The following is a 24,682-nucleotide window of genomic DNA, read 5'->3' as shown; positions in this document are numbered from 1 at the left end:
AATTCCGGTTTCTTCTCTTTCTTGTTATTCTATTGTTACTTTTTTTCAGGTAGTCCAGTTGCTCTATTACAACCAGGTGTGAAGATAAGGGGCACAGCAGCAATGTCTTTTCAGCGTCGGGTTCTAAGCTTCAGAGTTTTTCCTTCCTATGACCCTGAGAAGAGCAAAAGTTTCTTAGACACCTTCCAAAAGGTCAATTAGACTAGGGCTGGAGCTACACCCGTGCATTAACAAATACATGAACACCCAAAAGAGAAGAGATGAATGTGTAATAGGCAAGAAAAAGTGCATGTTTTGTATTCAGTTGAAGGAGACTTGGGACATTTCATCTACATGGCTATTTTTTTTTTAGGAAGTTATAAACAAAGCAGATTTCTCTAGGACTACTCCAAAAATTCTGGAGCCAACTAAAAAGAAACAAAACAAAATCAGCAGACAGATTTAGTGACATAGTGAACCTTGGCCCTACAACCACGATGGCTTAAAAGTGCAGTGCTCATGAAACACAGAACCAGGGTTTCTTAGAATAGACTTAAACATTTATTGTTCAAATTTGAAATAATTTGATTCCTGACGTAACCATTAAAAGTCCTAATGCATCTGTAAACTGAGTATCACTATAAAACAATTTAAAATACCATGGAAAATAATATTATGGATGCATGTATTTCATTTCATGGTTTCTCAGCATAATCACTTTGTCTACTTACAAATATATAAAGATTTTGCGCTTTAGGTCACCTGAAATATCAAAGAGGTATTTTCAAATCACACAACTTAATAAATATATAACTTGTTTTGTTAAAAATCTACAACATACTGTACATTCAAGTTGAGGCAAAATAAGTTTTAATGTCAGTTAGACTTCAGACATAAATGAGTGTTTGCAATAATTAAACAATTCCTAAAAGTGCTATCTCTGTCCATGATGGAAGGATTAGGATCCAATATTTTGTTACAGCCAAAGTTTCAGACCATTGCTTCATTCACAGAATCACAGCTTCTGTTACTAGAAAAATATCAAAGCTTTTATATATTTTTAATAAACATCTTCCAAGAGTTGCAAGAAAAAGTGGCAAGAAATGGTCCAAAAAAATAAGCCATGTGCACACACACTTACACACATCACAGTTCAGATCACCACATAATCTTCCAAGAATGAACAAACTCACAGCATTCTGTTTCACTTTAGAATGGTGTTTATGAACACATCTCTAACAGAACAGCAGGCAACCCTAGGAAATCTAAGGCAGTTGTTCTATGTGCAAGTTTCTACATAGCAAAGGGTGCCAACTCCAGAGTCTTCCTGTGACTTTGTGCATTACTCGATTTCTCCTTCGTCACTTTCCTCCCACTGATTTGGCTTGCCATCTCCAGCAGGTTTCTTTGATGCAGCATCGGAACTGGTATAAAAGATAAAGTTAGTGTAAATAACTACGTATTCATTTACAAATTACACTTCAGAGAGAATCACAATGCTGTTTTTACGATATTGATATTTTCCCATCAATCATAAGGCCTATATTAGACTTTCTGTAAATTATCACAACTTAGCCTCTGCTCTACATAGAGTTCAGCACAAAGAAAAAAAAATCCACACCATTTCAGATACCTGTTACGTGAAATATACTGAGACATCTGGCCGGGTTCAGCTGAAACAGGACTACTCAATGTACAGTGAGGTTTTCTTTGCTGAGATGTGGAGTTCACTAACCGATTGTCTTGGTCAGAACCTAGAAGGCATATATATCATTTAAAATACACTACAATTGAAAACATTTGAAGGACTAGATCCTTTATGTCTTCTGCAGTAAAAAAAACAAAACCAAAAACAAGCACAAACACTCCCCCTCCCAACTTTTAGCATGTCTATAATAATAAATACAGCCACTAGAACTTTAAAAAGTCAATTACAAATCAAAAGCTTTGGTATACAGCCTTAAAAAAAAAATGAAGCTGCTCACACATCATTAAAATCAAGTCATTCCTCATGAGCAACAAGCCGAACAATTTAAAATCTGTTTCTAAAAATAAAAACGTTTTCCTGCTATGGAAGATCACTTCATATCACACTTACAAAAGCACTACAGGAATTGCATGGAGGAGAAACAAGGAGGACACAGAATACAAGAGGCAGATTAGTTACCTAACAAGAATACAAATTCAAGTGTTTTATCTTTACTTGCCAGTTCTTTTACGCATTTATCTAAAAATGCTGACTCCCACAACGAGAATCCATTTAACAAAGATTGCTGTTACTTTCTAAGAAACAGGGCAGGAGAATTATCAGAAACTCAGCAGTGAAGACCAAAACACTGAATTTGCATATTAAGCCATAAGGAGGGGTAGGAAATCAATTTATCAGCTTGAAAGAAAAAAAAAAAAGAGAAAGAGGAAGTCAAAAATACTTTAAATAAAAACAATACTCCAAACTATGAACACGTTATAAAACACTCCTATAGCCATATTATCTTTTTTGAGGAAATGATTCCTCTAAGATTTGAATCTTGAAATTCTATTGTTTATCAAATTTATTTTATCAATATACTATCTTCACTATTTATTTTTACAAGGGATTCTGCTTTACTGAATTTATATGGGAATGCATGTTTAGTATTGCCTCATCTCAAAGAGCGAATGCTGCCTTCTTCAGAGCTTGTTTCTGATCTATAAAGATCTCTACGTATCATGAGTTTTTCCAACAGCCTTGACAATGAATATGCCCACATTTTAATTAATTTGGTAATTCCAAGAGTTCTCTGTTCTTAACAGCTAAGCTGTCAGGTACTTAACATTCACCTGATCCCTTCTCAAATCTAAGTTCATTACATAGGTAATGATCAGGGAGGGAATTATCAAGATTCCCTTTCTGAACTATCAGTTAGCCTGACAGGTAAAGGCATACAGTAAGTGAAACTGGTAAAATTTCTCCTGGAAAGTTTTTTTGTGTGGTTTTCCTGTACGTTTGTTTTGGGTAGGTTTATTTGTTTTAAATAGTTTTACTTTTGTTCAAATTTATATCTTCTAGTTAAGAAGAGGAAAAAATCATACTACAGTAACATAATTTGAACCAAATACTTGCTTCCTAAGAAGGCACTTGGAGTTGTCACATTTTCAGAGTGCTTGTAATCAGTAGACATACTTAAGAACTGTTGTTTCAGCCATGCTCCTCTATCTTCTTCAAATGCCTTTCTCTAGGAAAAGAAATGTCAGTTTACACTTACGACCACATGAACAAGCTTAGTCCGCATTAAATTGATGTTATTCCATCTAAAAATCAGAAGTTGTGGTATGTCCATGCAACTAAAGTGAGCCAGCAGTTTAACACAGAATTAGTCATGAGAGCAAGCTTTTGAATCCTACAAGGATTAGCTGAGGAGGTATTTATTTACAAGGTATTTATTTACAAGCCAAACCCCGTGGCTTGTTTCAGAGAGGTCTGAATAATCCCTTCATTTTACTGTTCTCCACTTCAGTGACACAATCTCCTATCGCTGCCTCCTGTGCTCTCCTGCCCCCACAGTGCAGCACTACCTCCTACAAGCACCCCTTATTTCTGGGCAGCTGCCAATAAGGATTACTGGTTAAACCTCAACCCTCAGCCTTTTCATAAACAGATGAAAGTGACTTTGAAAATAACACTGATTATTTCCATCGAAAACTGGGGCAGAAAGAAAGGGGATGTTTCCTTTTCCAACTACTCTATGAGCACGGAAGAGGAAAACACTGGCTAAAGACAATCTTCAAAAGGTCCAAAGGCTATGCAATCGAGACAAGCTATTCTATCTCCAAAACCATCAGTGAAATGGGATGTTCCCATAATTATTATTTTTTTTTTTACTGTATCAGCAGAAAATAGAGCAAGCTTACTTTTTCACAGATACCTACAAAACTTAGAGTATTGCTTCCACTTCCTTGTTTCTCCTTTCAAATGTAAGTATTTTAACAAGCAGAAGCATAGGTAGTTAACATTTATGCTGCAATATAGTCTTAAACATTTCTGGGCAAACTTATTATTTATCATCTCTTAAGACTAATAAATCTAATTCAAACATTAAATTCAAGAACTCATTGAAATGAAAGTAACACAAAATGAAAAAGTTGAGGAACACATATCTATATATGTAGTGGCTTGTACCAATATTTGTCACTGCATGAACTACTGTTGTGCCAGCATCTCAAGTAAAAACCAAAATATTCAGTTCTTGACATTTTATGTTCCCTCCTGCTAACATGTAATCCCCTTCATGTTTTGACCCTAACTACTGGCTAGACAAAAGGACACACACGCTAGAGCTCATTTATAGACATATCTAGCCACCATTCCGGTCCAGTATGTGTGTTTACTGGACAGCTTAATTACAAGAACAGAAAGTGACCCTACTAAGAGAAGGACAGCAGTTATTTTGCCTGTCTGCAATAGTCATTGGTTTAGAAACGTTTAGCAATCTTTGAGAACTCAACACCATAGCCACATCTGACAAAAACTTGCATAAGCCTTGCTTTCTTTGGAAGTCAACCTAAACAGGATTTAATAAGGAATTTAATAAATAAGCAGACTGATTTTTCGGAAGTGCTTAGAAATTTCAAAAGCTGCAAGACAAATGGGTCATTCCAGTTGCAGTAACTGCATTTTCCAGTACACTTGAAAAAAGTTTTTTTTTTTTTTTTTTGAAGTGCCAACCAAATGACCTGCCACAATTGCCAAAGATGTTTTATACAGTATGAGAATAAGCTGCTTGTTAACATCTCCATACAGAAATTGTTAAATGGCTTCACTTCAGTGTGTGTTAAATAGTTTTATTCTAACAATAGCAACTCATCTTTCATACGAATTCCTTTTCTAATACCTTTCAGTTTTTATAATACCTCAAGTCCTAATCTAATAGCAGCTTCTGTAAAACTTCTTCGTTCCTTCTCAAAATTCTTTTTTTGTTCTCGAAATAGCCTCCATTCTTCCTGAAGACGCTCTCTTTCTTCCAACAAATAGCAGTCCTGTAGTAACAGAGTGGTGTCGTCATCACATGGAGACATAAGCTGCTGCTGCAGATATAAAGCAACAAAAGACTAATATTAATTTGGGAAAGTCTATAAAGATGTGCAGGATTTCCATAAATTCAGTTTTATCAAAAAAAAAAAGTTGAAGTTTGATATACAAACAACACATTTGATGGGGCCAGAGTTTCACGCAGGTAACAAAACATCTCTGGTCAGGCAGCTGACCCCAGCCTCCTTCCTCATGTTTGTTCACCTCCCCCTAAATTATTCTTACCAGAATTACAAACTCATTAGATTACTAACCAACTGACTAGCATACATGCTCAGACCAACCACTAAGACTTTCTATTAAAAAGCATAATCAATAAAGGAAAAAGGTTCAGAGGTGAGAAGTGACACGTTAAAAAAAAAAAACACAAATTCAATTGAGGAAAAAAAAATTAAAGCCTGCTACCTGTAACAGTTGTTGCTGAGTTTTGATCATTTCTTTACATTGCTGAATTTCTAATTCTAGCTTTTCAGTTTCCAGCTCGTGGTCTTCCCTTGAAATTACATCTTTGTCATCCAAAGCTCTTGAATGCACACGTGACACTAAGGGAGGAAAAAGGCTACTTAAAACATAAATCCCTCACAGCACTGGGGACTCAGAGCAATAGCGAAGGTTTTTAAGCTGTATTTGTTTCATCCCAAAAGACATGTACATATTCAAAATTACTTCTATCAGGACAAGAGTACCAGAATTGGTGCTATATACATAATTAGGCACAATACCCAGTTCAGAAAAAAATTACAATAAAAACATATCCTTTTTACATTTCCCCAGGTAAATTACAAGTCTGCACTGCAACAGAAGTGTCACACAAAAATATTTGTTTCAGCAGTTATTTAATGAAAATCAAGACAAATTAAGACTTCTTTTCACTGATCTGTTGTTAGCCTATTCTTCTGAGCCCAGTTTTGAAGGGCTTGTGTGTTCATAAAAATATGACAGTAACTATATATATCACAGATAAAAAAAGAAAGACTTTTCCCTCAAGTTCTGTGAAGGAGAAACAGAGCTTACAGTCAGAACCTTGTGTGCATATTTTTACCCCAGCAAGTGAATCAATTAGAGAGGAATAAAGTGTATTTTTGTACAATCATATACTGCATTATTTTATTTCATGCAGAGCTATCATGGTGATCATAATAAGCCAAATTTTGATCCCCTGATGACAGCGACTGAACATTAACTGAATGCTAAGGAACTAGAACACAGTCATCTCTATAAATTAAAAAAAAAAAAACACCACACAAAGAAAGGTGACTCCAAGAAAAGCACAAATACATGAAGCATTTTTTCTGATGCTCACAATTACTTTTCAGTTAGCTATACAAAATCAAGTATTACTCAGAACAAGTGATCTTAAAATCCTTTCTGTGGTATAAACATATTCTTATAGACCATCTGCTCTTTTATTTGCAACTGAATGCATGACCTTCTCGGTATTATTCCTGCCTGCAAACATCCCTGTGGTAGCAGCAGCATTTGCTTACATTGGAAAAGTAATACTAGGAAAGAATTTTATATATTTTTAGCTGTCTTTTAATGCTGTTTAACAGCTGGAAATGAGAAGAGCCCAGCACCATTCCATCAACCAGTTCACTTTAGAATGCCAGCAGAAGACTTAGAGGTATGGATGCGGCAAGGCTAAGCTCCAGGAAGGATTTACATATTTTGCATCCAGTTGCTTCAAATTGTTATATCTGCATTATTCAAACAGCTCAGAGAGGTGGGGAAAGAAAAACATTTATTACAGGGCACTATTTCCAAACAAAAAATAATTATTTCTTCAGAAAGTCATTGTTTACTGTGCCAAACTACAATCATGTCTGTTCTCAGGATAACAGGCTTGCTATGCAACTGCTTTCCTAACTTCCTTCAATTAAAACTCATACAGAAAATGTCAATCACAAGCCTTTTCAGGAAGTCTACCAGGTCGCAATCCCTTCTATTATAGCTTTCATGTAGTTTAGACAGACTGTAAAGTAAATCCAAAGATTATGATACCAAATGGAATTATTAGCAGCGTTTTATATGTACATGTAATTGTGTTAATCATCACCTTGGTTGTCCAGCTTTTCAACATGATTTTTCAACATTCTCCATTGTTTTCTAATGCTGTTGGTAAGCTGTTCTCGCACAGTTTCGCATGACAGTTCCCACATATTCTCTTTATTTAACTCTCCGATGTCCTCCTCCAGGTCTGACAACACCTGTAGAAGTAGAAGCAAAGCGTGTTGCAAACCACCTTACCATTCCAAATATACATATTTGTTTATTTAAATATGTATACAGGTTTAATTTACCAAACCAAAGTAAAACTCATATATATATGGAAAAGATTTTTCCTTCCAGGGAAATTTGTCTGTTAGGGAGTTCAATTCCCTGATGGCATAATGATGAAGAGAAGTAATGTGGCACTCCCCAAAACCCTGGCACAAAGACAATTTATAAGCTAGCAAGACTCTAGATTAGTATCACAAATCTCCAAGAAAGAAGTTCAGACTGCTGAGAAGTTCCGTTGTTATGGGCTCACTATACAGAACGAGTAGGATTTTAGATGGCAAAGACAGTGTTTCCATTATCTATAAAGACTATTTTTCTCCTTTTGAGAATTAAGTAAATCCAGAACACACCCTACGGTACAATGGAAGTAGCCCTTTCACAGTTCCGTTTCACACTACTGTTCAAACACCAAACCTGAATGCCACCTCAAAGAGCTAAGACAAAAAAGTCTGAGAGGACTAGCCCACAACAACTTAGTGGATATAAATTAATAAACTATAGCTATTTAAATACCTGACATGAATACTCCACTCCTCTCAAGCATCTAAACCATTCTATACAAGCCTCTGTAGCTACAAGTAGATAAGAAAAATGGGATGGGAAATTCCAAAACAAGTTCAAAGGCATCCAAATAATTCATTTACATACGAAGTAAGTACTTTCTTTCAAACCTGTATCATGTAAGATCTTAAGGAACAAAGCAAGAGTTGTAAGAAAAAAAAACAGTATTTTTTAGAGGTTTTTGTCGCTTTATATAAAAACGTTTATTTATATATGTACACATACATGTATGTGTATGTATGCATGCTAACCCCATGAAATCCCAGTCTGGAGTAGCCATAAAGTATCCTGTGTAAACAAAGAAATACTTAGAACTGGAGAAAAAACACTAAACCATCTCACTTGGGAAAAAACATATTCCTGCAACGTACCAGCAGCTCTGCAAAATGAACTAACTGGTCCAACCCATGGACTAAACAGAGCACACCCTAATTACATTTCCTCCACCCCCACCCTCTGTGGTTTCTATGGAAAGCTTGGTTTCCTTGCATAAGCACCTTGAAAGCCAGTTTCAACTTCTGACGAAAATCCAAACAAAATCCAGACGAAATCCAAACTGCATCGTTATAGAGAATTACATACAGGTCACTACATCTAACATTCATTTGAAGTACACTTTCAAGCTTCCCACATATGGACTAGGAAGAACAGACTTGCTACTGTTCATGGACAGAATTAGAACATTTAAACATGGGTGATTTCAAGTATAGGACAGGATATGTAATCCACTGCAAGTCCTGCAAGAGGAAGTTTACCTTTTTGATGATCAAATGGCTCCAGCACTGCAAACTACCACACATTTAATTTTAACTGAAGGATACTTACTGGCCCGTCCTCAGACCTTTCTTTAGGTTTTTGTTTCTGTGGTGGGAGAAGGGAAATAATCTCTTTCTTCATTTGCTGAAGAACTTTTTTCAGCTCAGCATTTTCCACTAAAAGCTGCTTTTGGCGTTGCTCATAGTCACTTAACAGAACTTTGTACATTTCTTCTTCATTTCTAGAAGCAGAAATCTTACAGTAACAAGACAACAAATACAGCATGTGTCAATTAACGTTGTTCTGTAACAACTAGAAGTTCACCTGGCTTCTGTCTTATCAGTCCTCCATGCACCTCTCTTCCCATCAGCTCTACCAACATAATTTAGAACTTCCATAGCTGCAAGTGAAAAGGATATTTCAAAGCATGAAACAATATGCAAGTATATAAATACTCAGATGACACTACATTTACTTGTTTGCCTTTACACGTAATTATTGTCAGGAGACCACATTACCCAAATACTCCCCTCAGTCTTAAGACCCATATGAGACCACATTGCCCTCCTGAACAAAACAAGAGTAAGATAATCAAGGAAAAGAAATAACTTTTTGTGTTTGGAAACCTGGGGTGGGGGTGTTCTCATCCTGTCTCTTATTTTATACATTTCTTAACAGCACCTTCATCCGTATTTCAGCTTTTATATAAATCATATGAATCAATTCTTTTAAAATCATATCAGGTTAGGGATCAAAGTTCAATTCTAGTTAGCTCTCAAGGAAACAGGAACTAGATTTAAAACCTGGTTATTTTGACCTTGCTGATACTTCAACTAGCATTATCTAACTGGAGTCAGCAACATGACACAAGTTAAGTTTTGTTCACCTTAGGGTGAGGCTTCTAGAGATTACTGTGCTGATATCTAATGATTTTCTGCTGCCAAAATAGGTGTTCCTGCTACAGCATCATAATCCAGCCTGGCTTACCCACATGCAGTGTCAAACTAGACCAGCAGAAAATCCAACTCAGCAATATTATTTTCTTCTGGTTTACTGAACAGTTCACTAAAAATATGATGTGCTACAAATGGCAAACAGCTGAGAGCATTTGGAGGGTAGCAGGAGGGATAAGAAAGGAAGAGCAGGACTTCCTTTCCAATGACAGTTTCCATGCTTTGTCTGACACAGAAATTTCACAACATATTCACTGATCCACAAGTTAAACACTTGGGAAAGCGATACGAATACACCCAGAACCAAGTTTAAACATTTTTAACATACAGAATAACTATTTTGTTCTGGTACTCTACTTACCAATCTTTTTGTCCTTTTTGTTCATGACTAATTGATGTAAGCGTTCCTTTAATTTGTTATATTCTCTCTCTTTCCTCTTCATATCATGATTGTACTGCGTAGCTCTACTTGAAATTATGTTTTGCAACTTCTGTACCTAAAAACAACCGCACAAAAAACAGATTTCAACTAATGTATAAATGGAAACATTTCTTCAGAAAACCAAAAAAAAGAAGAGAAGTGAAATAACATTTATATAAAACTGTTTCTGGTTAAAGGAATCGACAACAGGAATCAGGAGTCCTCTCCTAACAAATAGGTTCTGACCTATCTCAGGAAGTTTTGTTGCTTTTATGTACAAACCAACACCACGAACAACATATTATAATGCTACAGTTCCCCAGTACAACTAAGCACATCTTTAGTGATTCAAGTGATAACCTTCTCTGGCTTCAGTAATTAATGTTTAGGATTTGGTTAACTCTAAAGTAGGTTTATTAGGTTTACACTAAAAAATAGTAAACACATTGCTCCTTTTGGATAACAGAATTGAAAAGGAAGACTATTTTATTTAGTCTATAAGAACATAAACATATCATAAAGCACATTCTAGAGCCATACTATCATTTTTTTTTTTTCCAACGCATCAGTTTTAACTTTAACAACAGTAGAACATTCAACATTTTAAGCTAGAACTTTATGAAGGTCATTATAAACAGATACTACTATGATTGCTAACTACATGAAAATGTTTATGAATGCAGAGAACATTCATGGAAATTTAGGAGCCATATAAGTACAGGGGGCTGGGGAGAATGTGGAAACAAATTCCAAACTAAATCAAGTGTTTTCTGATCTTGGTTCTTCCAAGACTCTAAAGTTTAATGAGCGTGGGTTCTGTGTCTCCCCACACACACACACACACTCCTTTTGCTCTCCTCTACAATATAACAAAAAATAAGTGCTCCTATACATGTAGGTTTGAGGAAGCAACTGAATCATGCTGTATCCTCTTACTTCCTAATATTTAAACATCAAATAAAGTTAAAATCAAGAAGTATGAGAAAACTGCATGTGTTTCTACAGTACTATCTACCATTGTTATAACTTGGACCTATCCCTTACAGAACCTATTTGACACACAACACAAATTAATTTCTTTGCTGAAATACAACACTCATCAGAAAAAAAAAAAAAAATCAAAGTAAACAGCTACCAGATACCTTGCAAACACCATCATACTACTGAAAACCTATGTAATGATTTGTGTTGATGTACACAAAAACTCACTTCATCCTTTTCATTTTTAAGTAACTGGTGCAAGTTTCTGTTCTTGCTTTGCAGTTGTCTGTCCCGTTCCTGAAGTCCAACTATTTCCCTTTTAGATAATTCCAGCTGTTCCTAGAAAAAGAATGGTGATAGTTCAGTATCAATACAAAAAAACAAACTGCAAAATCACCTCACTTGAGTCGAGTCTTCCTGTATTTGACTTCTGATGTTTCATGATCACCTTGCACTCTCAATGACAAATTAGTTCTATTTTCTGAAACAAGAAGTATGATCCTCCAGTACAAGAAACACTCCCACCCACAAGAAAAAAAAAAAAAAGGTTTAACTTGGTATTTAACATATCTTATCTTATACAATTACTACTTTTTCAGTAAGTCAGGATTCTGTAAGCGTATCTGTACCACAAGATTGAGGGTGGATACTTAGCAACCTGTTTGAATTTGGGACTACCATTTTACTGGAGTGTTTCTCTTAAATAATCAAGGGAACAATTAACATAGATATGTAAGTTGTGACCATAGCAAAACAAATAGGACATTTCACATATATAGAATAAGGCTGGACAAATGATCTCATTGTAACAGATGACGCACAACTGGCATTTAAGAACTTTCTTCCACAAACACGTGACTCAAACCTGAAACTGATACCTTGAATGGTCAGAAGACAACACTACATACAAACTCTGTAGCGAGCTACAAATGAGTAAAGTTATGTAAGCATCAAAAGCTTCTAAGCAAATCACATCTGAACACATTTAACACAATAGCATATGTCAAGAGGATTGCTGCATGATATCTGAAAGAATTTCTATAAGAAACCTTATATGATGACAGCTAAATTAAATGTCCTGACATTGAAGTAGTGCTAGCAAGTTTTTTTGCCCTCTCGACTTAAAAGCCATTTGTCTAGGAAAAGTAACATCATACAGAGCATATAAAAATGAGTGTAGTTACACATGATTTTTAAAGGTCACATCAAAACACTTCTGTGTGGCTGACTAATCTCAGCAGAAGGGCTCCTGTGATTTTGAGAAGCTATAGCAGTATTTGACAAGGAGAATGCTGGACAGTCTTATTGAAAAGCAAACTTATGAGGCCCTTAGTCATGCACTGGATTTTTTTTTTCCCCCAGGCAGAATCAAAGGAAACACAACAGTCTTCTGATATGACTGCACATATGAGTACCCACAAAGCAGCATAAGCTGTGAACTTCCAATGCATCAGCTACTCCACAGTAGCAGACCTGCAGGTATTTATCCTGTGGTAAAATGAAACTTCATCTCATTTTTGCCAGCAAGCTTCTGAGCAGTCTTTATGAAAGGGCTATGTGGTCAGCTAATCAAGGAATCCAACAAAAAAAAAAAAAAAAAAACAGAAAAAGCTACACAAATGGAGAAAGAGTGGTAAAAGCCCTGTGTAGGTAGCTTTTTCTAGTACATGTCACTATCACTGATTACAATAATATTGTGAATTTATCTTTTAGAACAGGGCATATCCTATTAGATGATATTCAATGAGCTGAACTGATGTGTTTAGCATTTTCACCTACAGCATGCATTAACACTTCCAATCTGGACAGTCTTCCCTCTTCCTTGAGGAAAGAGATCACAATTCTAAGCAAGTTTTCAGTCCTTTCATTAATTCACATTTCATTAACAAATTTTCCACTGGAAAAAAAAAATAAAACCAAAAATTCACATAAAAATACAAACGCAGATTAGAACTGGGGAGGAAAACAAAAAAAGTTCACTCACTGTTAAGAACGTACAGTATCTGTTAAACACAAGTGCTGCACTATATTGGCGGAATTATCTTGTTTTCTACCTTTAATTTAGCATAGGAGTTCTGTAAGTGATCCATATCACTACCCAGTTTCAGATGCTGCATTTCTACTTCTTCCTGAGCTCGAAGGTTCTTGTGCTGCTGTACAAGCAATTCATTCATGCAATTTATGATGGATATTAAGTTTAATTCTTTTCCTTTGGGCTCCACATAAATAGACGGGAAGCCCAATGTTGTCAATTCCTGGTGAAAGACAAAGGGGAGAGGGGATAAATAATGGGATCAATCTCTCAGATAAACAATAGCAGGTGAAATCCTATATGAAGGAAAAAATATATATTCCACACCAACTTTAGCATTAAGAAAGAAGCCTTCCTAATCCAGTGCTTCTTCACTACCAAAACTGGTTTAATGTCATCTTCAAACAACGGCGAGTAAACAAGAAGATCTGGCTTACCCTATTGAGATAGGATATACTCTGTTCAATATTCTCTTCTGTGCAAAAGGCACTGAAAAAGCTGTGCATGCTTTTGGATGAAGGCAGTGGCAAACGTAGCACTTGTGAGTTCATGCCTGGGGGTGATATCTTTTTTTCTGAGGTATATTGAAAAATATTTTTGCTATCTAAAAGTTAAAAATATGAAGAAACAAGTCAGGGCTAGTAGTTTAAGACATCACATACAAAAAAAATAAAACAAATCCTTTAACTACCAAAATTATTCTTTATAGACATTTACAAGTCTAGAGCTTAGAATTTCATCAATAATGAAATATAACAACATAACATATATTAAACAACTCACAATAAAAAGAAGGATAGCTAAACTTCCACGGAAAATCTAAAGACTTGACAACATTTTCAGGTGTTGTATCTTTCAACTTTTACTACTCTCCCCTCCATGTAAGAACTCTCCAACCTTTCTTCTTAATTGGCTTGCTACAAAACACACACACTTTATTTATACAGGTGCAAAAGCTGTAAATTTAGTTACGAATTCTTCCGAAAACGTATGATATCCTTAGTCAAAGCAAGTGTGCGCTATAATTTAACCTTCTACTAGGTAGAAGCAGGCAAAAAAATATTTTCTGTTTTAATAAATTTGTCATCAATTTACAAGGCAAGAGAACATAGAACAAATTAAGATTCTCTGAAAATGCACGATAATCTGAAAAGTATATTAAAAAAATTTGATTATTTTAAAGTATTTTAAAGCAGTATTTCTGCAAGGACTCAATCCAAAAAAAAAAAAAAGCTTTGTATCTACTAGACTAGTTAACAATATGTTAAATAACATGAAGTATCTCATTCATAAAACCCCAATCTCTCTTAAGCAGCTATAATACCACTGGTAAAGCTAGCAAATCCACTAAATTCAAGATATTACTAGTTTACCTGATGACAGCACTGGCACAGTAACAGTCTTCCAATCTCCCATAGCAACACGGGCAGGCAGGGTACCTGAGCAACTGGTTCAGCAGTGAAGTATTTAGTAGAATTCCCGACAATGGGTGTTACGTAGGCATCTCCTAAAATAGCAAGAGCATTTTAGATTAACAATAGCATCTAATATAGCTAGGAGATTAAAGCAGGCATAGGAGAGAGATACTACTGAACTTAAGCCACATGTCATTTGTCTACTTCTTCACACAGTGAAGAACACCATAAGCACAACAAATATATTATACTGTAGAAATGACGCATCTGTATTTAGTTAGATTTAAATTTAACCAAGTCTTGTAAACCATCAACTAAAACTAAAACACCATGCACACATGAAAAGTATAAAGACATTTTAGATAACCCAGTTGTTTCTGTCAACACACATCAGAGAAAGCACAGCAAGCCAAGTATTTAATATTTTTCTGCAATATAACCAGGAAGCAGCTTTATCAAGATAAATTTATGTGAAGTTTTAACATAAATCTGTCTTAATGAAATTATTAACAGGTGACAAAGGCTCTAGAAAAGATTTATTGGCCAACAGAGCAAAGGAACATATTTTTTATATATATATATATATATATATATATATATTAAATAGTTAACTATCTAAATTTAACTTAACCTATATACCTTAGTATACTGCATATACACAGCTATACTGCCATTCCCTGGCAAGCTGCTTGCTTCTTTGCAAAATCTCCAAAACTGTTGAAGGAAAAGGCAAAGCCTTACTCCATTGGCACAGCCACTGAGTACAGCACTGGCCCTCTGGAAGCCAACCGAAACTCACTCATAAGAAAGAAGCAGCTGATTGTCCCCTCACCCTACCTCCACCTCACAGTCTGAAGGCATGTAATAGTGTGAGAGTTGACACACTGCTGGAAAATTAAAACCTAGCTTGGATGTTTAAGATCCAGCCAGCGTAAGCCATCAGCTGTTAGGTGAACAATGACACTTCAGGGAAACTTTTCATCTGACAGGAAAGAAGGCTTTCATTTATTTAATTAATACTTTGGATCAAAATCTCAAGTCAGTTTAAGATGACTGTACTGTAAAAGCCTATGGAGTCCATGTTTGCCACTAATTCCTCTTAATGTGCACTCAGGGAAGAGCAACTTCTGAAGGTCTGACACTAAAACCTTGTATTTTTATCATTGTGGGAAAAGCTATCATTTGGAAAACCAATCTGCTGTCTATTTAAGACACCAGACAGTTGTGGGTGGTCTGCTATCCATAAGGTCTCTTGAGAACAAAAGAGAGACAATAAGAATCCTTACTGACATTTCAAAGCACGCAACATAGTGCCCAAAGCAACACCAAGTTTTTGAGAAATCCTATTGTTATACAGCCACATCACAGAGTGTTCGGCACTAGAAAATAAGGTATCCACCTGGATGAATATTTCTGCAGGTTCATAAATGTACTTGTATAAAAAGGTAAACAATTATTCCTCAGATGAGTTGAAACCTTGCAGCAACTACTAAATTGCACATTAGAAAGTACACATAAGGCAGGGAGAAAACACAGTCAATGTTGTAACAATCTAGAGGCTGTTGTTTATTAAGAAATTGATTCTTTTCTCCTTGCCCATTCACATTTTTCAGTGTTTTCTTCCTGCAAAACTAAGATGGCCAGAAATGACCTAAGTGAACATTCAGATTCTAAAGGCAATGACTGACTTCATGGCAGGTCTGTAAGGCTGTCTCTTCTTTTTTCCCCATCACCCAAGTCAACGGTGCTTTTAAAAATGTAATTCAAAGTCAAAATAAAGATTAAGAGGACACATTTCATAGAATCGTAGAATATCCCAAGTTGGAAGGGACCCATAAGGATCATCAAGTCCAATTCCTAGCTCCACACAGGTCTACTTACATGCTCATTTGGCTTCTGTTAGATCCATTGGATAGAGAAACCTGCAAATGAAAAGGGGATAAAAAGACAAATTAAACACATATATTCTCATTACTGGTACTGTTGTAATCCTGCATTTTAATAATGTCTTTCAAAAGGTTCTTAATAAACTCAAAACATACAAATTCCATTAAGGACTACTGGAAATTCTACAAACACACTACTCACATTTCCGATACGCAATTAATTTCAAAGAAATTGGCTTTTATTTTTTAAGAGACCGCATATCCATTATGAGATCTTACCACCCAAATTCCCTCTAAGTACGTCACCAGCCCACAGGTCTCTACAGTGCAAACACTGTTTGGGTTGAGAGGTCTGTATCAGAGTAATGCTTGACTGGAAGCAGACTGGACTAATCCATGTAAGGGAATATAATGATTCTCTAAATTTTAGTCCTGTAACCTGCATGCCATGTTATTCAGTGTAAATGTTTTCCAAAGACTACTCTCTGGTGACACATTGTTTCTAGGTACACCAGCAAGAGGATAAAATGAAAATTAACAAAAAAAAAAAAAAAAAAAACACAAAACAGGTTCAGAAGGATGTCTAGCAAAGATACAGAATGCAAGAATACTCAGGCAGTACAATAAAGTCCAGATAATACAACTATATTCTTCTCACATCAGTCAGCCCTGAAGGACCTAGAGCCTTTTGTCTCAAAAGAGCAACTAGCAGTACACTGCATATTGATCTATACAACAGATTTAAAAATAAAAATGAAGATTTGGTGAGTGCTAAACTCAAAAACTTCCTCTAACTGTCAAACCAACACACTAAAAGTAATTCAGATTGTTATATGGCATCAAAGAATGCACTAGCTTTGAAGCAGCGATCATTTCAGAGAGCGGTCACTATGTTGTACACGCACCATCTTTGCGCGCTGTATTTAGAATTAAACTCAGATGTGCAGAACGAGACAATCCCTGTGTCAGCTGCAAAAAGGAATGCCACAAGCCTTTAGTCCCATGCTAAGATCATCTCATCAGTTCCACATGGCTTCTGCTGCCAGTTCAGGACCTTAGCCACGACTTTTAAAGCTATCTAGTGATTAAGATCCATCAGCTACATTTCTTTGCCAATCTAGGCAGCTCCCCTGGAGCAACGCAGCCCAAAATAGCCTCACTGAAGTATGCAAGAGCTAAAGATGAGCATCCCTGATCAAGACAGAGGAGATGCAAAATGAATTTAGATACACTGTATTCATAAGGGACTCTTAACACTCTTTTTAACCACCGTAACATATCAAAGAACATCTTTGAAGCTGTGTTGTTTTGTAATTACGGAAGAATAATAAAATAATAAACAAGATTTAAAAGTATTTTAGGGATCTCCCTAAGCTATCCAAAGTTAACACAGAAAGGTTTTAACTAAAAAAAGGTTAACAAGGTTTGTTGTTTTGGTTTCGGTTTTGTGTGTGTGTGTTTTTTTTCTCCTTCTGTTGTGATTCCCACCCCCTTTAAATCCTGGCTGGGAAAACAGGCAGTAGGAAGCTAAATCAACACTTGCTGTTTCCCAGCACCTCATATTAACACCAAAAATCTGACTGACCATCGGTGGCAGGGGGGGAGAAAAGAACAAGTCTCTGAACAGCCAAATCTGCTGTAACTACTTAACGATTTTCTTTCTGTGCCCATTCCTGCATACAGGGATTTGTTGCAGCTATTTCACCAATAGATCTGATGACTCACCCAAAAATCTGTAATGATCCAGTGCTTGCCAGGCAGTTCTCTGCCCATTGGCAGCATCGCTTTTGTTCCAATCAAGAAATTGGGTGAACAAGACCCTGGAGGATTGTTAAAAAGAGCCTCCGGGGCCCAATTTCACATGAGTGAATGTAACAGCAGAGCCATCTCGTTGCAACTAAAAAAAATCTAACAAACAAAAACCCCACCCCCCAAAAATATGCATACTAAAAATCACAGAGAGTTTGATTAACACCAATAATCAAAGAAGTCAGAACAAGCAAAGTACAAAAAAAAATTGAAAAGCCATCGTGATGATAACACGGCAGAACTTAACACTTTTGAAAGTCACCTGAAGAGTTATTTATTTATTCATTTAAACAAAAACCTACAGGAATAGCCCCACAAACTCCTACGTAATTCACTAACATTTATCTTCCTTTTCAAGAACAAGTTTACTCTAAACTTCAAATGTAATACTACATTTCACAAGCACAGAGCTGAAAGGAGCTGTTCTTAAAACAACTGTTCTGTGGTTTGGGGGACAGGGGAGGGATTGATAATGACTGTGCCAGGACTCAAGACAAATCCAACCCAGTAAGGCTGAGTTTAGACTGTGTCACAACTGAAAAATCATGAGCAATAAGCACGAGGATTATAAACTTCACACAACACAGTGGATTTAAAATTTCTGAATATTATATTTAAACTTGAAAATGAGTAGCTCTGAGTTTATAAAAATCATTCAGACAACCCTGTATCAGAAGTGAATAGGTTGCTGTAGCATTGTACCATGATCATATTACACCATCTGGTCATTTCCAACCTACACTGGGTGTGACTTAAATGGGGACTGCAGTATCTGGTAACCCAGAAAACTTTCCCCCACTCAGGTAGGGAGGGGCAGTTTTTGGAGAGCGTCCTCCCCCACTCCCCGATGTCACAACGTCTTGGAAAAAAAGAGAAAGAGTCTGATTCCCTCTCTGTATATTAAGTACTTGTACAAGTTGCAACATATACACAAATTTTGACTTATAAAATTGAAAAAAAAATATATCAAAAGGTTAGTTACTTCACATTTACTTAACAGGCAACATAATTCCTTCTACTAAAATTATATCCCAAGAATAGCTGTGAATCTGCTTAAAGCTTTTTACATTTGTCTAGTAATCCAGAGATGCCCAACAGATGGCTTTTATCCGGATAAAACAAAGACATCAGTCCATGTAAATTTAGGGTACACACCAGTCATCACACTGTAGTTTTACAAATATATCCCTGAAAAGGTCATCAGAAACATACTTCTTTTATTCATGTAATCATGGAAGTCCATACGTTTCCTCCCTAGAGTTTTGACAATTATTTTCTCTCTACAGCTGTTTTAATAACAAAGGTCACAATTAGCACTAGAACATAGCTCATATTCAATGATAACTGTATATTTGGAAGAACTCCTTCCTCTATAAAAACCTATTACAGTTTTAGTGGCCTTTCTTTAATATTGTAATTTTAATGACAGGCCTTGAAATCAAAGCAGATCCCAGATATTTCCTCCCCACTTTTAAAATACTGTGGCAATTTAATCGCTATTCTATTAACTGGAATAAAAATTCTATTAACTGGAATAAAAAAAAGGGGGGGGGGGAGAGGATGCACAAGAGAGGGCTTCCTTCCACTTGTCTACATTCTAAGGGCACATTTCTTTAACTCAAGTCAAATTTCCAACTCAACTCAGCATTGTCAAAAGTAACCTGAAAAAGCAAGTCAAACCACCCAGCCTATGGGTACTGCCTGCTGAGTCTTCACTTCATTATGAGCATACCACATTCAGAAAACCCCCATCTGTATTTGTCAAATCCATTTTATTTATAAAGAATGCCAAGAGTTTTAAGAAAAAAAAAAAAAAATCAAACATTTGATCTTCTCAACAAGTATAACCACACAAAAATATACCCTTAGACCTGATAAAAATCTCATGTTTGACAATTGTTCTCACTGTCCTTGCCCCAAATACTCAGATCAGATTATAGCCCTTGTAACCTATCACCTCAAGATTCAGCTCTACCCTTGATAAACACAGATGACTGATAAATCTTTTAATGCTGCCACTGAAAAAATTGTAACACGTGGAAATATTTCATCTGGCTCCTGAATTCCTACCCCACTTTGAACTAACGCTACAGATCTTCACATCAGCATTTTCCTATTGCTAAAGAATAGCACTATTTCTGATAATTTTCAAATCTTTATTCCTCTGTTTGCATTCACAAACCGCTTGCTACACTTAGATGGAACAGAACATCCTGCTACCAAACCTCCCCATGTTACAAATTTGCAAAAAGAAAGCCTTAGGAACTCCGTCTTCTATAGTTCCTCCTTTGTCTGATCTCAAATTTAGCTAAACTTTATAGCTTTGCTCTCTCTGCAAGTAGAAGATTTAAAATGAAGAAAAAAAAGTCTCAGTAGCTCCTAAAACTGGTAGTATTTACTAGGCAGAGCCAAAACTACTGTTCTAGATCTCAGGAATGATTAACTCACAAGGCTCAGAATCACGTAACCTGTAAGTTAACACAGGCATCAGGTAAGGTGAGCAGAAGATAGTAAATGTACCTGATTTCTCTAACAAATGCCAGGGGATTCAAGGAATGGTTGTCCAGTAAAATCTAGGTTTGTACAGAGCAGAAAGGAAGAGTCAAGCACAGACTTGTTAGCCACCAACAAATATGACTGGTGAAATGTCACCGTAACTTCTGTAAAAGAAATGGTAACAAGCCGGCTACGGTGCTCTTGAAGGAGGAATGCATGAGCCAGTGTACCTGGCAAGGCAGAATAACTGGATTTCCAAAAAACTCTTCACTATGTTTCCTAACAAAAGCTCTTAAACTAAGATGTCAGAGAAATTAATGACTGACTATAGGTGGAGAAGAGGAAAGAGAGTACATGAAAGTATCACATGAAAGTCTCAAAGAGACCAAAAATTTAGCGTCAAAAAGGGGTCTGTGCAGACATTTCTGTTATTCACAGAATTTAAAAATGTGGTCAGTGAGACAGTTCACTTATGGTACAGAGTTATTCAGAAAAATAAACACTAAGATTGAATGACAAGAACCCCAGAAGGTTGTTTTCATACTACACAAATGGATGATAAAAAATCAGCAGCTGAAATTCCATGTTCATAAACGCAAGCTAACACACAACACACACAAAAAAAAACCAACCACCACCACTCAGCTACATACTTAAACCAACAGGCTCTATGCTAGGCATTATCATGCAGGAAGAGATCTCAGGGTCACTGTGATTACTCCTCTGGAAGTAACAGCTCGCAGGCAGTTATCAAAATACTGAAGGCTAGGACAGAAAACCAAATATCATAATATCTCTGTGTAAACAGCTTCCCCAGCTTACCTATCACACACCATTACAACCTTTGGGGTACAAAAGACAGAAAAAGACCTGAAAACAGTGCAAGAAGGTCAACCAATGCTTCCATACAAGAAATTAATAAGCTGTGACTTTTCAGCTAGAAGAAGAAACAGCTAGAGAAATAGGACAAGACTACGAAGAACAGGTACAGGAAAGTATTTATTGCTTATTTTAACACAACAGCTGTGCAGAATGAAATGGAACGTCCAGCTTGGAAGTTGGAAAATAAGAGATTTTTTTCCACGTAAAGCACTGTTAAATTGCGGACCTGCATCACCAGGAGGTGTTGTGAATGCTAAATATGTAAACTGGCTCAAATCTGCTGGAGAATATCCATCGAAAGCTATTAAATTTAAGAGAGATATAAGCTCTGTTCAGAAACCCCTCGGTTCCAGACTGCAGTATGCTGGGAGGATACCCTGACGGAAGCATCACTGTACAACCCACCTATGGTGATCTTTCCTTTAGCATCTGCTGCCAGCCACTTGCAGAGACAAGGCACTGACCCCAAAGAACCTGTATTCCCCTCTCCTACGCTCTCTCCAACCCAAACGATGACCAATATCAATACTATGGGTTTCCCCTCCTGAAACATAAAGCACGTTTTTTTCTTAACTACTATCATCTGAAATCTCCATTAACAGCATCAAATACTTCCCCAGGTCTCCTTTCCAAGTTTACTATTAAGGATTACCTCATGCATTCACATTTTACACTGCATACCTCCCATTTTAAGTCAGTGCCCTGAAACTCCTGAATTCCTACCATAGTTTCGCAGCGCAGAGGGGGAGCCCTGTGCGACTGCTCCCCGGGCAGCCCAGCAGGCACGTAAATAAGGGGCGCAGCAACACGAGCAGATCTCGCCTTTCAATTCCACCCTCACCCTGAGCCGAGCTTTGCTGCAAATAAAGATATTTTAAACAACCAAGGTACCGCAGCCAGCCTCTCCTCTTACCTGACGCGGGGCTCGGCTCAGCAGACGCCTTGCGGCTCTATCCCTCCGGGCACCGGCTGCTCGCAGCCCCACAGAGCCCAGCACGGCACCGGGACCGCCGCCCCCGCCTCGCCAACGGCCGCAGAGCGCCCGTTACGGCCGGCGAGGAGCGGCAGGGCAGGAGGAGGGGCCCGCCGGAGCACCACCTGCTGCTGCTGCGGCGGCGGCGGCGGGGAGGAGGAGGAGGAGGAGGAGGAGGAGGAGGAGGAGGAGGAGGAGGAGGAGGAGGAGGAGGAGGAGGAGGAGGAGGAGGAGGAGGAGGAGAGGCCGGGGGGAGCCGGCTCCGGCACGGCACGGATCGCAACGGGCCGGGCCCCGCGGGGTTAACGCGGCCCCGCCGCTCCCATTGGTCGCGCGGTTGCCAGGAGACCCCCCCAACGGCCCGCCCCGCCCCGCCGCGCCGCGGCCCCGCCATGGCGGCACCTGAGGGAGCCTCGCGGAGGGAGCCCCGGGGCTGTGTCTGCCCGCCGCCCGGCCCGGGACGCCGTCCTTTTTCACAGGCCCCCGGCTCCGGACGGCCTTTCGCTGAATGTTCGCCCTTACCTTTGGCTGCGTGCGCTTTGTCCCCGCAGCTGATGTCAGCAGCCGCACATAAAAGCGTCAGAGCACCTCGCCGTGACCTGCTGTTCTTCTGGAGGGCTCGAAATCGCATTTCAGCCTTCATAGTTGATCTCAAGAGTTGTTCAGTGCTGTCCCAAGCAAAGGCTGACTTGAGCAATGAGTGTACACCAGGAATTCCTGGCTCTTGCCAAAAGCAAATTTTGTCCAGACACCACAAAAATGACAGCCCCTCTGGCAGGAGGGGTGGTGGGCAGCACCAAAACTGCCAGTCTGGCAGCGCCTCGCTGCTCAGAGATCGCAGAGTCACCAACTCAGGAAAGTCCTTCAGGACCACCAAGTCCAACCATCGGCCTGACCTACCGCATCCCACCACGAAGCCATGGTCCTTAGTGCCTTGTTCATGTCCCTTAAATACGTCCATGCTCAACCACCCTCTCTATGAAGAAATTATTCCTAACATCCAATCTAAATATCCCCTGGCGCAACTTGATCATGCATTTAATATATATATATATGTATATTACACCACTACAAATGAAAAATGTCAATAAACCACAGACCTAGGTACATATCCCATCCTGCCATATACTATTGCTATCTTGTAAGAATTATAAGTTTATAATGTTATTTAAGGGAATGAGGAAATCCTACATATCTTCCACATATTTTGCTTTGACCAGATTTTTTTTTGCTTTCAAATATAAAATATTTTGAAAGATTCCAGCAGTGGGAGGGGATCTTTAAGGATTCACATCTCCAATTTTACAGCCTACAACATCTACATATCTCCCCTTCAACCCACTCAAAGAGATTATTCAGGTGACATTATCTAGCATTACCTTACCAGATCTGTGAGGATCTCAACAAAAATTACCTGATAGAACTCAGTAAAATTAATTGAATAGACACGATCTATTGAATAATAGAATAGCATTTGATTACCTTTGTTATTGGATTTGCAAGACCTCAGCCTTCACTCACATCCTCATTGATTTTTCTTCCTATCTACCACCTTCATATCCAAGTACACCAAATTCTGTGATCACGCATATTTATACCTGCAATATCTAATTCTCAATTAGAAAGCTACCATCAAAGAGAAATAGCAGCAATTAGGATGGACAAGATTTATTTTTAATAGATTATATATAGATATATATTCTTTTATAAATTCAGTTATTCACCCAAGCTGGCAAAGATTGACTACTGTTACGTATTTTCAATGTAAGAAGGAGGTAATGCAGAATACTGGCTGTATCAATAAAAATTTGCATTTTCCTTGATAGGATCGCAACAGTGATGACATGTGGCATACAGCAAGGGATGGAATCTCAGAAGAAAATGAGTCCTGTAGGTTTTCCTGTAACAAACACAGCTTTGACAAACCCCATTACATCTCTTACACACTGCTTGTTCTGATTTCAGATTCTTTTGCATTCAATATTTCAGGTTTTCAAAGTTCAACTTGAGAATGAAAAAATGCTGAATAAGGTCAAAACCATTCTTTCAAAGTTCTCATCAAAATTTAACTCTCAGGGATGAAATTTACTGTTGCCATCTGGACTGGAATTAAGGCCATTTCTCTTGCTTGGAGGCAGACCATAATTACTTCTCCAGGCAGATGAAAAAGAATTATTATAGGGCTAGTAA

General features: G+C 37.6%; 1 protein-coding gene across 5 annotated transcripts; it reads right to left on the bottom strand.

The window, feature by feature from the left end:
* Nucleotides 1-517: 517 nt before the first annotated feature.
* On the bottom strand, nt 518-23,095 carry LOC121074038 (SSX family member 2 interacting protein). 5 transcript variants are annotated; one of them, XM_040565717.1, is made up of 16 exons: nt 22,433-22,658; nt 16,328-16,368; nt 15,086-15,160; nt 14,405-14,538; nt 13,469-13,635; nt 13,054-13,254; nt 11,228-11,338; nt 9,959-10,094; nt 8,969-9,044; nt 8,714-8,885; nt 7,104-7,254; nt 5,453-5,589; nt 4,870-5,043; nt 3,083-3,194; nt 1,613-1,733; nt 518-1,403 (listed from the first exon to the last, which is right to left on the bottom strand). In XM_040565717.1, exons 4-16 carry the CDS (start codon nt 14,445-14,447, stop codon nt 1,322-1,324), a joined length of 1,683 nt encoding a protein of 560 aa, XP_040421651.1. In that variant the 5' UTR covers nt 14,448-14,538; nt 15,086-15,160; nt 16,328-16,368; nt 22,433-22,658; the 3' UTR covers nt 518-1,321. The 5 variants fall into 5 exon arrangements, with proteins under 5 accessions (XP_040421651.1, XP_040421650.1, XP_040421652.1 ...); XM_040565716.1 differs by lacking the exons at nt 15,086-15,160; nt 22,433-22,658 and adding an exon at nt 23,015-23,095; XM_040565718.1 differs by lacking the exon at nt 15,086-15,160 and having other exon boundaries at nt 3,143-3,194; nt 22,433-22,790.
* Between the last annotated feature and the right edge of the window lie 1,587 nt (nt 23,096-24,682).

Source organism: Cygnus olor, chromosome 8 (assembly GCF_009769625.2).
Source record: "Cygnus olor isolate bCygOlo1 chromosome 8, bCygOlo1.pri.v2, whole genome shotgun sequence".
Classification (NCBI taxonomy): Eukaryota; Metazoa; Chordata; class Aves; order Anseriformes; family Anatidae; genus Cygnus; species Cygnus olor.
This window is presented reverse-complemented; position numbering and strand designations above follow the sequence as displayed.

Excerpts from the sequence above, each read along its gene's own strand:
- LOC121074038 (XM_040565716.1), bottom strand. The coding sequence starts at position 14,447 with ATGGGAGATTGGAAGACTGTTACTGTGCCAGTGCTGTCATCAG. Across the intron at positions 8,886-8,968 it reads ACTGATAAGACAGAAGCCAG|AAATGAAGAAGAAATGTACA; the intron begins GTGAACTTCTAG and ends TTCTGCTTCTAG. Across the intron at positions 5,044-5,452 it reads CTCAGCAACAACTGTTACAG|CAGCAGCTTATGTCTCCATG; the intron begins GTAGCAGGCTTT and ends TTATATCTGCAG.